General features: G+C 47.7%; 1 protein-coding gene across 1 annotated transcript in view; it reads left to right on the top strand.

The window, feature by feature from the left end:
- The window catches only part of MROH2B (maestro heat like repeat family member 2B), a 51883-nt gene extending 40795 nt beyond the window's left edge, over positions 1-11088 (top strand). The window contains exons 33-42 of the mRNA XM_037063253.1: positions 278-465; positions 1556-1696; positions 2108-2222; positions 2801-2947; positions 3197-3379; positions 8449-8604; positions 8887-9021; positions 9397-9499; positions 10503-10568; positions 10944-11088. Coding sequence (XP_036919148.1) covers positions 278-465; positions 1556-1696; positions 2108-2222; positions 2801-2947; positions 3197-3379; positions 8449-8604; positions 8887-9021; positions 9397-9499; positions 10503-10568; positions 10944-11050 — 1341 coding nt within the window. The 3' untranslated portion in view covers positions 11051-11088. The remainder of the gene's footprint in view (positions 1-277; positions 466-1555; positions 1697-2107; positions 2223-2800; positions 2948-3196; positions 3380-8448; positions 8605-8886; positions 9022-9396; positions 9500-10502; positions 10569-10943) is intronic.
- The last annotated feature ends 3296 nt before the right edge of the window (positions 11089-14384 follow it).

Genomic DNA, 14384 nt, shown 5'->3' with positions numbered 1-14384 from the left:
AGAGCTCCCACTGCTGGAAAGCGTTTTGTTTCACCTGACTGGTGGCCCCTGGAGTTGGGAGTCGCCGAACATGGCAGTCCCGAGAGGGAAACACAGTTCGAGTTGACAAGTTTCCAGACAGATCCCACTCCCTCCCTTTTTGTGTGTTTCTACTGTGAACGTGGTCAATTCGGGAGGCAGTCATCTGGGGAGAAAACAGAGTTGCTGATGGGCCCAGGGAGAGGACGACCTTGGAGGAAAGGAGCCTGCCTGACCTCAAGGCCCTTTCTCCCCTCAGGTGGCCTGTGCCATCCATGAGGTCGTGGCAGTAGGCACCCCTGTGACAGGCCTGTACCCAGAGCTGTTCACTCTGCTCCTAAAGCTGGTCAGCTGCACGCTGGGCCAGACGGTGCCCACTTCGAACCTCAGCCTCCGGCGGCGGGTGATGCAGCAAGGGGAACGGCAGCAGACTGCAGACCCCTGCAGGTGAGTGGCCAGGTGGGGAAGCTCTCCAGAGCTGTCCTCGTCCAGAGCCAGAACCGGGAGGCAGGAGGCAAGGCCTGCGCCTTCTGGCACAGCCTCAACTACCTTGAGGAAGCAAGGGTCCGCCACTCGGCACTCCGCCATCCCTCAGCCTCAGAGCGATTCTTCCTGAGCCAACGCCCAGTGCAGTTGCCCAGAATCTTCACAGGACCAATAAGCGGCTGCGCCTTCTTCCCCAGAGGGCCTGCTCTGTTTCCTTTGGTTTCTCTCGTTGAGACCTTTCAAGGAAAGCTGGCATTCTACGGTACACAAGGCCGCCAGGGTAAGAAGAACAATAAAAACCATATTTCAGCAAATCTAAGACTTTGTCCATTGAAGGAAGCAACTTTATTTTGTGTACTGTTGAGAAAGGGAAAAAAAGGGAACAATGAAGCCATGGATCAATGCTTTCTTATAGTTTAAAATTATGTTCTATTTTTGTCCAAAAAGCTAGTTTAGGATTATTAGACATACATTTTTCTCTAATATCATGTTGCTCTGTTTCCCCACTCTTTTGCATAACTTTTCATTCCAAGGTCAAATCAACCTTAAAAAGACAGTTTAAGTAGCGGTTAGGCACAACCCATGTGGTTTCAACAGTACATGTAACTTCACTAAAATGGCATCAGTATAAAAAGCCATCCCCCAATCCAAGCACGTGCATGTGTGTGTGCGTGCACAGACAACAGCAACCACATCACAGCTACTGGCTGGCAACCAACAACAACACACTGTCCACTGCCGGATGCACTCTGATCTCTGAGGTGCTGTTTCGGAATCAGTGAAATGTGACGTGGAATTCAGTTTCCATCCTTAGGGCTTTATTTTCTTATGAGAGGTTGACAAGATTTAGTGGCATTACCTACCAGCTCATATCACCTCAATGTTCCCTTTGACGAAAGTGTGAGGCCAGGCCGCCTGTTTGTTTCCTTGCACAACATCCATTCCAGCAGGAGCGAGGGAGTGTTGCAGGGGAGCGGAAGAGTGGACTGGGGAAGTCACAGCTCGCTGTACAGGGCTGACTTCCTCTTGTGATGGCAACTGTCTCGCACAGGCTCTCAACTGCTACTCTGAAGTGCGTGCAGGACCAGGCCGTGAGAGGAGGCTTTGCCATAGAGTCTGACGAAGGGGACAACGTGTGGACGCTGCTCCACAGCCCCAGTACCCACCACCTGGGAGTGTGCGCACTGGCCAGGTAACGCGCAGGTGTCCCAAACTGGATACAAAGGAGAAAACTAGAAATGGAGTAAAAAGGGCAGTGCAGGTGGCTTCACCAAGAGCAATTGACTCACCAAGGGCTTGTATATGGTCAAGGAGAAGAAGCAGAGCAGAAGGAACAAAGGGGTTTGGGAAGAGGTGGTAGGATCATCCCAGAACTCACCACCCCCTCAAAAAAAACCCAAAACAGCAAAATATCAAACTGTTCTAGGCAAACGACACTCAAATTGGGCATGCAGTAGGCAGCTTTAAAGGTGAAGCCTTGGAGCTCTTTCCTTGAACACCCCTTTTTAGAGGATTTATTTTCCTGAGAGAGACATAGGCCAAGAGCCCTCCATTGCTGAGAAAGGAAGGAGCCCTGCTACAACCGGAGGCGTGCCTTTTCTAGGAGCATGGCCGTGTGGCAACACAGAGTCATCCTGGCCATCATGGAGCAGCTGCACTGGTCGCTCACCTCCTCTTCGGAGAACTACCGCGTCACCGGCATGGCGTTCTTCTCTGAGGCAAGGCCAGCAGCATCTCGGCGGGCTGGAGGGCATGTCCCCCCTGCGGTGTTTCTCTCAGGGACCTTGCAGGAGAGACAGGGTACCAGCCAGGCCCTTGGTTACCTGAGCAGGGAATGAGAGGGAAAAAAAGAAAACCCACCCCAACCTCTTCCTTCCCTCTGGTCTGCAGAAGTCAGCCTCCCAGGACACAGAAGGGCAGAGAATAAATACAAGAGGGACAAAACAAAAGTAACCAACAGGCATCCATTACTGCCCCCACCTCTGGGATAAAGGCCATTCCAGTTGATACAGAGAAGGAAAACCTCCGTTTTTCCTGCCCTGTTTTTTCCACTTAGCTTAATTAGAAGCATCTCCTTAACCTGGGATTCTCTTCTTATCACCGAGTAACCTTGACCTGTGGGCTGCTCCCATCCAGAGCTTAGTTTCTGCAAGACTTGCTGGCCCACCTGTGGGCTCTTCCTCCTCGGCTCCACAGGCAGGGGCTGCCCCCTCTTCAGCTGTAGTTAGGAGGCCTCTGGCACTCCCCCGAGGAAAGCCACTCCCTCACCTAAAGGGGAGGGCTGTGTCCCTTTCAGCTCATGAAGGAGCCGACCCTCTGGAAGCACTGGAATCTCCGGAACGTGCTCATCTTGATGGATCAGAGTGCCTGGGACTCCAATGCCACTCTCAGGCAGATGGCCATCCGAGGGCTCGGCAACACAGCTTCTGGAGCCCCCCACAAGGTAACAGGAGGGTTTGGGGGGCAATAGTTTATTTAGGTAGAGTTTGAAATACTTATTGACTAACTCACGCCTTGTGGTCGCAAAGAAATCAAGCACAAATCCAGATAAATTGCTAAAACTGTAGCTCTTAATTCCTGTTAAGGCTTGTGACCCTAACAGAATTTCAGTCCCCTTCTCTGGGGTCTTCTACCCTTATTCCAGATACGCATACAACAGCTTTTGAGATTAAAAGAGCTTACTTCCAAACAGGTAAAGAAGCATAAGCAGATAATACTGGAATCTGTCATCAGAGGTCTGTACCACCTGGCCCGCACCGAAGTCGTCTGTGAAAGCTTGAAGGCTCTAAAACAGATCCTGGAACTGCTCACAGACCGAGACGTGAGCTTCTACTTCAAAGAAATAGTGCTGCAAACAAGAACCTTCTTTGAAGACGTAAGTGAGCCTGCTCAGGAACCTTCCCTCCCCAGATGAAGTGAGCGAACGCAAGAGACTCAGGTAGTGCTTGTAGCAGACAGTGTTGGCGTCTCATCCGTATTCCTTGTTCTGGCCCTGAGGTCACCTGCCCAGGGGTCACCTGAACAATTACTGAGCAGGCTGTTGGCTTCCTGTGTCTCTCTGTCTAAGGGTATTCTTTGGCCCAGGAATCATAACGGGTCTGAGCATGTTGGGCCTGACGTTAGGGAAGGACCCTCAAATGATAAGAAACAGGAGTTTGTAGCTAAACTCCCCAGCTTTCTCATCCCTCGGGACTGAGCTCCACCTTCCTACAAAGCCAACACACTCATCAGTGTTCCCTTTTGTAGCTTTTGTCTCTCCCCTATCCCATTATGCTGCCTGGGCTCACCTCCCAAATAAATTACTTACACCTAAATCCTCATTGTCAAAGTCAGCTTTGCAGGGGAACACAAGTTAGGAGTATAAGTTACACTCAATACAGAAGTAGGGGCCCAGAAATGGTGCTGTCACCTCTAACCCTATCTTTTCCACATCCGAGATTTAAAGACTCCCAACACTTAGGTGGCTCATTTCATCCAGGAGTCAGTATGAACCGTAGCTCGTGGGCCAGATTTAGCCCAGAGCATCTTCCCGTAAATTGAGTTTCTTTGGAATACAGCCACGCTCACTGGTTGCACAATGTGGATGGCAGCTTTCCCATTTCATCTGCAGCGTTGATTAGCTGTGACAGAAGCCAGATGCCCCACAAAGTCCAAATGATTTCCTGTCCAGCCTTTTAGGGGAAAGTTCGTCCACCCCCTGATCTAGTCCATAGCCCTAACCTCAGAAAATATCAGGCAGGGATCCTGGGCCAGGGAAGGCCATTTTCCTTCAGAACTTCTGGGAATCTTGGTTTTATTATTTGTTTCTGGTGTGTGCACTGTCGTGGTGCACAAATGCACTTCACGTCTAACTTCGATTTCTGTGTTTGTGAGCCAAACGTGTTTTCTGTATTGTCAGAGGCGGTGGAAGACTGCTAGTGGGCTCCTTCTGAAACACTAAGGCTTAATTAAATTACTTATTTACCTCCAGTCTCCAGCTTGGAAAGTCTTCATTCATTTCCTTCACTATTCATCACAAACCTAATTTTTCAGCTCCTGCAGTATTTTACAAGCCTGCAACTGCATCGTGTCTCTAAATTAGGCCTGAGAAGTATGGAATGGGACCTAAAGATAAAAATTACCTCTCAAGTCCATACTTTTCTGATTCATTCACTCCATTTCTTTCTTTTAAATCTTGTCCTTTCTTCCTGACTCTGGCAAAATTTCTTAGCCATGCAGACCTCTGGATTCTGGCCTGCACTATATACCCACAGTCAGTCATTCTTCAGTTGAGTATTCAGTGTCCCTTTTATACTCACGTGCTGGCTTAAACCAGATCTTTGAAAGGACCTTTCTGCTCCTTCCCAGCTACATGTTTTCCATGGCACAGACAGCTGGTGCGATCCCTAACAAGGGGCTCCGGTCGCCCCTGCAGAGCCCCAGCTGTTTGTTGGGTTTCCCTCAGTGGTTCTTGACTCAGTGAGTGATGATAGTTGGTTTTTTGGATCTGAGCCTCCAATAATCACAAGGACATTTATGGCAAGATAGTGTTTTTTCCTCTTATTGCAGAACATAAAATCTCAAGTCTTATAGGTTGTTAGAGTCGACCTTTCTCATTCCTAATAGGTATCAGTTCCTATTGTGTTTGCATAAAAGTTTGATAAAACTTGAGTCTTAGCAATGACATGCAATTTATTCTCCAGTAATGCTCTCTTTCTGCAAATATATGTAACTCTACTTTGTAATACTTTGCCCCTAAGTTTTCTATAGATTAAACATGCAATTTTGTAATCTCCAAGTTCCCCCTATTTTTTTCAATATTTAAATATTTTCCTGGACTTCTCAGAACACAGCAACACTTTGGTGACATGGTGGAACTGAAAATATTGGTGCCGCCCCGCGCGCAGGCCCACCTTGCTACTCTGTCCCACGCTGCCACCCTGAGCAATCGCCATGCTCTCTGTGAGTCCATCTTGGTCACTTCTCTGTCCCACTCTTTCATGCTCTGGATCTGCCCATTCTTCCTTACCCTATCTTTAAATTATTGATTTTGAAAAATTCAGATTTTTTTAAAGTAAATGCGGACTTCTGCCAAGATGGAGGCATAGGTGGAAACACTGTTCCTTCTCCCACAACCAAGTTTGAACACAACAAAGGTTTGGAGAACTAGGACACACCCAAAGACCAGAAAACGGAATTATACGGAAGTCCGACAACTACCAACCGTTCAATGGGAGAGTAAGAGGGGCGGAGCCAGCAGCGGAGCTGGGTCGGGCAGGACAGATCCCCCGACCTAGGCATGCAGGCAGCCCGGAACCAGTCAGGGTGTGGGGCAGACTGACCACGGTTGCACATTTGCGCACAGTGAGACGGACCACACAGGCCCCAGGGGGCGAACCCAGTGGTGGAGGGCTGACGGCGGTGGCGCACTCGCATGCAGTGGAACGAAACACGTGGGCCTGGTGACAGTGGTGGCTGCGGACAGGAAGCCATTGTCCCTCTTTGACCCCGCCCCCACATACAACGTCACAACCCAGCGACTTAGTTGCCCTGTTCTAGTGAACACTTTAGGGCTCTGGTCCTGCTATGGAACAGGCACGAACAACCCGAAAGATGGCGCAAGAAGAACTCAAAGTCCCAGAGCCAATAACTCTAAGCGACCGAGAAATTGCCAGCCTCTCAGAAGCACAATTCAGGACACTATTTAGCAGGATGCTCACAGAACTGGTTGATTATAGTCACAAGTTAGAGGAACATAGTCACAAATTAGAGGAACATATGAAGGCTAAACTAATTGAAATGAAGGGAGATGCACAGGAAACCAATAGTGATGGAAAGGAAACGGGGACACAAATCAATGGAATGGACCAGAAGGAAGAACAAAACATCCCACCAGAAAGGAATGAAGAAATGAGAATTCAAAAAAATGAGGAGAGGCTTAGGAACCTCCAGGACATCTTTAAACGTTCCAACATCCGGATTATAGGGGTACCAGAAGGGGGAAAGAAACAGCCACGAGTGGAAAATGTATTTGAACAAATAATAAAGGAGAACTTCCCCAGTCTGGCAAAGGAAATAGACTTCCAGGAAATCCAGGAAGCTCAGAGAGTGCCAAAGAAGTTGGACCCAAGAAGGAACACACCAAGGCACATCATAATTACATTAGCCAAGACCAAAATGAAGGAGAGAATCCTAGAAGCAGCAAGGGATAAGGGGACAGTCACCTACAAAGGAGTACCCATCAGACTGTCAGCGGATTTCTCAAAAGAGACCTTACAGGCAAGAAGGGGCTGGAAAGAAGTATTCCAAGTCATGAAATCCAAAGACCTACAGCCAAGATTGCTTTATCCAGCAAAACTTTCATTTAGAATGGAAGGACAGATAAAGTGCTTCTCAGACAAGGTCAAGTTCAAGGAGTTCATCATCACCAAGCCCTTATTATATGAAATGCTGAAGGGACTTATATAAGAAAAAGAAGATGAAAAATATTAACAGTGAAAGGACAGCAAACACACAGTTGTTAACAACAACACCTAAAACAAAAGCAAACCAAGAGGACAGCTAGATCAGGAGTACAACCATAGAAATGAAGAACACATGGAGGGTTAGAAACAGGGGGGTGGGAGGGAGAGAAGGGGGGAGAAGGCACAGAAAATAGCATAGATGGTAGGTAGTAAATAGATGGGGGGAGGGCGAGAATAGTAGGGGAAATATAGAATCCAAAGAACTTGAAACACGTGGTTATAAACTAAGGTGGGGAGAATGGTGGGGGAGGGAGTGTGCGGGTGGAGGGGAATGAAGGGGGGGAATAGAACAACTGTAATGGTATAATCAATAAAATATAAAGTTATTTTTACTACTGGTAAAAAAAAATAAAAAATTAAAAAAATAAAGTAAATGCCTTTCAGGTACATTGTTATTGGTCTGCTTTCTTTTAAAAAATGACACTTTTTAAAAAATTTATATCCTGACCGCACTTGTAGTACATTTAAATAACATTTCTACCATAAAGGCTCATATCTCATGTTTTTGTTTAACCTTTCTGGCCCTTTCGCAACAGTCCATCTTTATTTTTTCTGGGAAATCTTTATTAGGTTCCTTGTTCACTGCATTTTGTTTGCATGCCCTCTCACACCTGTAATTCACCATCAAAATCGACTCCTCTGCTTTCCCTCCCTTGCATTCAGGTAATGTTCTTGTGCGCCCTTGTTTATTGCTAATCTAAACAATATTCTGCTCCTTGGGACTCAGTCCTTCATCCCTGTGCCCCCACATAGGTACTTTGAACTAATTTTCTAGACCTGGTCGGGGGAAAACTCTCCAGAAAGTTCATCCGAGTTTCGTAGAATTCCGAACTTCATTGGCAAAATACCTGAGACAATAGAAGGGTGTCTTTCTCCGCCACATTACCCTTCGGTTTTTAGGGTCATCGGCTGCCATCCAGCATAAAAAGCAAAGAAGTTCCATAACTCCACATACACAAGAATAGGGCTAAACACATTTTTGCTTATCCCCTCTCTTTGAGACCCAAAGTCCAAATTTCTGAAAGGCCTGAAATTCTGTTAGAAAATATTTGGAATCTTGGGGAAAGTCCTAGGCCTTGGGAAATTTGGTTTAGAGGCTCCACAGCTCATGCCCAGGCTGCAGCCAAGCTGATCTGTGTAAATAAAAACGAAACAGGAGCCCTGTTCTGGCTTTCTGCTCCCTGCTTCTCATTCCTGTGGTCACATTTCCCCATTTGCCTCTCAGAGGCAGAAACCACGTCTCCCATTATATGGTATCACTTAGACCCCAGGCCGGTGGCCATTAGAACCATTGTAGTGAGCGTGGGTCAGAGGGTGGCTGGGAAAGGAACATTCGGGACTATAATGGGCGACACCAGCCAGGGCGGGGGTGGAGCTGGGTGTGCTGGCTGGAAATGGCCTGAAAGGGGGGCTCACCCAGGACCTGCATCTGTCGCCACAGGAACAGGATGATGTGAGACTGACTGCCATCGTCTTATTTGAGCATCTGGCATCCCTAACAGGAAGAAGGTGGAAGATGTTTTTCTCGGAAGAAATTAAAAAGAGCATGATATCGTTCCTTCTCCACCTCTGGGATCCCAACCCCAAAGTTGGAGCTGTAAGTGGACCTTACAGACAACTACCCCTTCTCCTCCCCCGTGGCCAGATGTGCCCGTATAGCCCATCTGACCCAGAAATCTACTTCTCCACTCCTGGCGTCTCTCCCTCTCTATCTCTTCCAGAGTTTGCTCTTCCTCCCTTGACACTGGGAAGGTGCCAATATGGACTAGGAAGCCCTTCCCGTCACTGACATTCTCCTTTCCCAACACTAGTCAACAATTTACCCTCTGGAAGGGGATCCAGTGCTATGGACTGTGACGCAGAAAACTCTGTCTTACAGGCTTGCCGTGATACCCTGACCGTCTCCATCCCTTTTCTGGGCCTCCAGGAACTCTACGGGGTATTAGATAATCTCCTTGATGGTCAGGATCCACCAAGGGCCCGAGATTTCTATAGGCAATTCTGTGCAAAACTGGTGAGTGTGCTGTCAACACTGCCTGGAAAACAATGCAGGTGAGAGTCCTGGCCAATCCCAGAAAGGCAACCAGCCGGGCAAGGGAGCTCCAGCCAGATGCAGAAGTGTCTGGGAAGGATGACAGAGATCCTTGGTATCCCGCCATAGTTTCCAAGTCCCGGCTGGACTCTGTTCTCCTGGATTCCTGAAACACCTCTGTTTATTTGTCCCATAAGCTCTTCCGATTCAATTTAGGTTGGAACAGCCGGAGAGAATAATGAATGGCTGTGTGAGTTTCACTGGCCTTTAGAGCTTCCTCCTTAGGGCCTCTAGGATGCTGGTTTTTGTAAAGGGTCTCGTTCCAGTTTCCCTCTTTGCAATTCCCTTCTCTTCTAGGCCAAGAAAAACCAGGAAATTCTGTGGATCCTGCACACACACTCCTTCCCCTTCTTCAGCAGCAGCTGGGAGATGATCAGGAGCTCAGCCATCAAACTCACAGGTGAGAGCGGGCCACACCCCCACTCAGGTGAGTCTGCTCTCTGCCCTGGAGCTGCTCTCTGACTGCAGCTGCTCCAACATGAACACGGGAGCAATAGGTATGACAAGAAAGAAAGAGAAGGAAGGAAGGAAGGAAGGAAGGAAGGAAGGAAGGAAGGAAGGAAAGAGAAGGAAGGGAGGAAGGGGAGGAAGGAAGAACATTTTGTCTTGCAACATCTCCCTGTAAAAAAGCAAACCTGTTCTCTTTTGTGCATGAAAGCCTACAGTATCCACTGGCTTTCCAACACTCACTCTCCATACTGGGCCCTTTCTGCTACTTCTGGTCCCAAGTCATTGCTCCTTCTTTTCCCCAAGTCTTTGCTCCCAGCCTGCTGCCCCTGCCTAAATGTGTTCCTTTGTGTCACCTCTTATCATACAACAATACACTCAAGCTCAGGCCAAGCTGAGAGCCTTGGCAGCAACACAATACAGGGGAGAGTGCCTTGGGACACAGGTGCCAGCAGACCTTGGCTCTGCTGTGTGTCTGGACAACTCACTTCTCTCGTCAGTTTACTTCTTTGACCTATAAAATAAGAGAGGAAAGGGAGTGAGTCTCTAAGGACCCTCCTGTCACGAAAATCTAAGCCTGAGCATGATGCCTGTTCCAACGGATTGAGCCCAGCGTGCACAGGCCCACTGGCTGGCCACTTTAAAGAGTGAGGATTCTTTATTGGATCATGTATGGGACCCCCAATTATGTTGTAAACTTTATGAAGACGGGGGCCATATCTTACACACGCCTGAAACCCTGGCGATGAACAGCACACCTCCTAGGAGGACATAGCGTGAGCTTTCTCAAATGCACAAGCGAGTGACCATTCCAGACACATGAGCCTCGCATCACGCCTGGGTGCAACGGGAGTTGTGGTTTGCTCATTCAGTAGCCAGGCCACTTAACCTCGGACCAGGGGCAGAGCCTCTTCCTCTATAATGAAGTCAGTCTCCTTTTCTCCTATTGATTTTAGATGCCATTGTTCTCAATTTGACCAACCAATACGTGGAGTCATTAGACAGAGAGCAACTGAATGTGCGTGAGTACCAACCCCAGTTTCTGCCCGGCATGCTGCTGTATTCTGAGAGAAGGGGGAGCCGACGCTGCTCCAAGCTTCATGTTTGCCCCAAAACTCTGTAGATGCTCGCTAGACATTTCCCAGGATATAAAACGATCCCCAGCTCCACGCCTGTGCAGGCATCACACCCGAGAGACCACAGTTTTCCAGCTGACCTTTCATGTCAGGGTCAGGATCTTCTCTGAACTTATCTCAGCTCGTGGTTCCCAAATCCTACCTTTCACAGTGACACGTGAACCTGAGCCCACCTTGCTCCTCAGGAGGGGGCCTCCCAGCACAGCCCCGCTTGGGCCTGGCATTCTTCACTCACCAGACTTGCCATCCTCTCCATTTCAGGGCTCCAGGAACTGCGGCAGGACCCCTGTATCAGTGTCCAGAGGGCAGCCGAAGCTGCCTTGCAGACCCTCCTGAGAAGGTGTAAAGAGATCAACACCCTTCCCTGAGCCATGAGGAAATAAACTACTAGGCTTTTCTGTGACCGGCTCCTGTCTTCTCACGACTCACAGGCTTGCAGCCTCCAAAGGAGGGACGTGGTGCCGGGGGTGGGGTGGGGCGGACCCCTCACCCAACAGGGCCTCCCTGGGGGCCTCCACGCGGTGGAAGTCAATCCCACAAGTACACTGAGCGGCAGCAGCCACACGGCTTTGCCACGGGCCAGCCCTCCATCTCAAGGCGCTCACACGCCTGCAGGTGCCCCAGCCAGCAGAGCACAAAACAATTCCACTGCCGTGTGGAGGAGGGCCACTCTATTTTCTGTGGGGGCAACTTTGCCAGCAAGTCCCCCCCATCCACCACGGATGAAAGTAACTCTACCAAGACATGATCTGCTTGGGGAGGAGAGGTGGCCAATCTGTCACAGGAGAAAGGCCAAGAGCCCCTTCCTCCAGGGGCTTCCACTGAGTTGTAATACACAGGAATACAGGCAGTAAGGATCAAACAGTAGACAACAAAGAAAGAAGGATCAAAGAAGGATCAAAGAAATCTGAGGGCTTAATCTGAGTCAGTGTCTGTCAGGAAAGGGGGTTGCAGAAACTTTGGGAGACATACTCATTTCTTGCTCGGACCTTTATCATATGAATGAAAACATTCTTAGCAAAGCAGGCTTCACAGGACTTTTAGGAACTCTTTCTTATGCCCAATCACACTGGATCCTGCTCTAGCCTGCAAGAGGCTGCACCAGTTTTCCACACACAGCCCTTTTGTGTCATAGACTAGCCAACTTCAGACTGCTGCCCACACACTTTTCTTTCTAATAAGCAACCTTACGATAAGCTTGAAGCTGTCAGGTTCTTTCTTGCGTTATAATTTATGTGTCAGGACTGTGCCAGCTACTTTTCCACAAAAGACGCTTTTTGACATTCCACTAAATTGCATGGTCTCCTCTCCACTTTTATCCCAGAGCATTCTTCCCTTTGAATTGTGTGCGTGCACACACGTGTGCATGTGTGCATGCAGGTGTTAGACTTCTGTGTAGCATCTGAGTCAGAGCTCTCGGCCCTTTTCCACAGTGCATACCTGAGAGGCCATACATAGAGTTGTGAGTGGAAAGAGGCATCTCTAACACAGCGCCTGGCACCCATTTAACAAACGCCACCTTCGTGATGATTTATTAGCAGCTTTATTAAATTGATGTATCCCCTTTACAGATTCCTGTTACTTACCTTCTAATCTCTCCATCCTCAGACTCTGAAGGAGCATCTTCTGTTCTTACAAAACCTTCTAAGGACCAAAGGAATCTTTTAGGTCAGAGATTCATGTATTCAATCATCTAGCAAATATTTATTGAGTGCTACAATTTATAAAGCACTGTTATAGCCACTGGGGTACAGCTATGGGAAAAATATTTTAAAATTCTACCCTGATGGAGCTTATTCTATGAAATCAGTGTATAAATTCTAGAGGCTGGAGCCAGCCTCCAAGACAACCTCTGGTGCTCCTTGCCTCCTGGGATTCATGTAGTGCCCTCCCACAATGCCTACAAAAACGAAAGTGACCTGCGCAGGCAATATTTCAGAAATGACAAAGTGTGACTTCCAAGGCAAGGTCATATATGGTGTTGCACTCTCTTGAGTCACTCACTTTGGGGGAAGCCAGCTGTCATGCCAAGCGGCCCCCAAGCAGCCAAAAGGAGTTGCTGAGCGAAGAACGGATGCCTCCTGCAAACAACCAGGGTGAACTTCCCAGGCATCATAATGCTCCATCGCTGAAATAAATCCATGAGCCCCCGGGAAAGTCTTCAGATGAGGGAAGCCTGGCACATTGGTGAGATTATGAGTTAAAATACAGAATGCTCAATTAAATCCGCGTTTCAGGTACACAATGTTTTTTTTTTAGTAAAAGTACGTCCTGATTATTGCCTGGGGCATATGTATAGCAGAGAAGTCTTTATTTTTGTTATCTAAGGTTCAAATGTAACTGAGCATCTTGTATTTTATTTGCTACATCTGACCACCCTGCTTCGCTCTAATGAGAGTCCTGAGCCAGAATCACTAAGCTAAATTCGTCCTGAATTCCTGAACCACAAAATTGTATGAAATAATACATCTTTCTTGTTCTAAGCCACTGAGTTTGAGGTAATTTGCTCTGCACCCATGGGCAACTATTACACAGAGGGTTCATGATCCCACCAAAGCAGTATGCAAATTTCCGTGTGTAATTGCATAGGTGCATTTTCTGGGTAATAGCTTTCATTAAATACTTAATGGAGTCAGAAGTTATTCCCAAGGCTAACATATGAAATGGAGCAAGGAAAGGAGGCAAGAGACTTGGGTTTAGCTGACCCCTTTTGGCAGGTTATTTTGAGTCAAATGACTTTTCAAAATGTCTCTGTACCACAGAACTTTCTGCTCCGATGGGGAGGTTCTGCAGCTGCACTGACCTGCACGGGAAGCCACCGGTCAAACGTGGCAGCTCAGAACTTCTTGAAATGTGGTTGGTCTGTCTGAGGAATTACATTTTTGTTTTTAAGTTGAATTAAATTTAAGTGGTCATGTGTAACTAACAGCTATAATATTGCACAAGACATTTCCAAAACATGGGGCAAAGGGTCAGATAGAATTTGGGCTGAGCCACCAAAGAACTGTAAGACATTCTCAACAGATGTATGAGTTAAATGGCACCAGACCTTGACTGATCCTTCTTTATAACTCCCCACTGTAACTCTCTGCCCTCCCTAGCACCCAGCAAAGAAACCTCCTCCTCATCTATCGATGGAGATTAGGTAGAATGGCCACACGTAATACACAGCGCCGTTGAACCTTTATCTATCTAAACCCTAATCTCAGATACAAGGCAAGGTTGCACATGGTATTGCACTCTCTTGAGTCACTCACTTAGGGGGAAGCTAGCTGCCATGTCAAGAAAATTAGAAAATTTTACCCTGACAAGAATTTCTAAGACTTGCTTTTAAATCACATCCTGGCTCCTCCTCTCATAGCCGTGATACTTTGGAAAATCACACAACCTCTCTGTATTTCAATTTTAACATCTGTAAAATTAGATAATAATTATCTATGTCAAGATGCTATTGTGAGGATTAAACATATTCCTGTGCACATAAGGCATTTAGAAATGTGGCATCATCGTTAAGTAAATGTTAACTACGCAATATGAGTGCATTAACACACGTGTTGTTGTTAGGACCACAAGCACCAACACGAACTCAGTGACTGGTATATAAAGCCAGCTGACCATCCGCCCCCCGTGTGTTCACGTTCCCAGCCTTCTCCGGAGGCTGGAGACAAGGCAGCCCCTCTGTTCGGAAGACCCCCACTCAGC

The sequence above is a fragment of the Sturnira hondurensis genome, unplaced genomic scaffold (genome assembly GCF_014824575.4).
Source record: "Sturnira hondurensis isolate 20B ecotype Veracruz unplaced genomic scaffold, ASM1482457v3 Scaffold0014384, whole genome shotgun sequence".
In the NCBI taxonomy this organism is placed as follows: domain Eukaryota; kingdom Metazoa; phylum Chordata; class Mammalia; order Chiroptera; family Phyllostomidae; genus Sturnira; species Sturnira hondurensis.
This window is presented reverse-complemented; position numbering and strand designations above follow the sequence as displayed.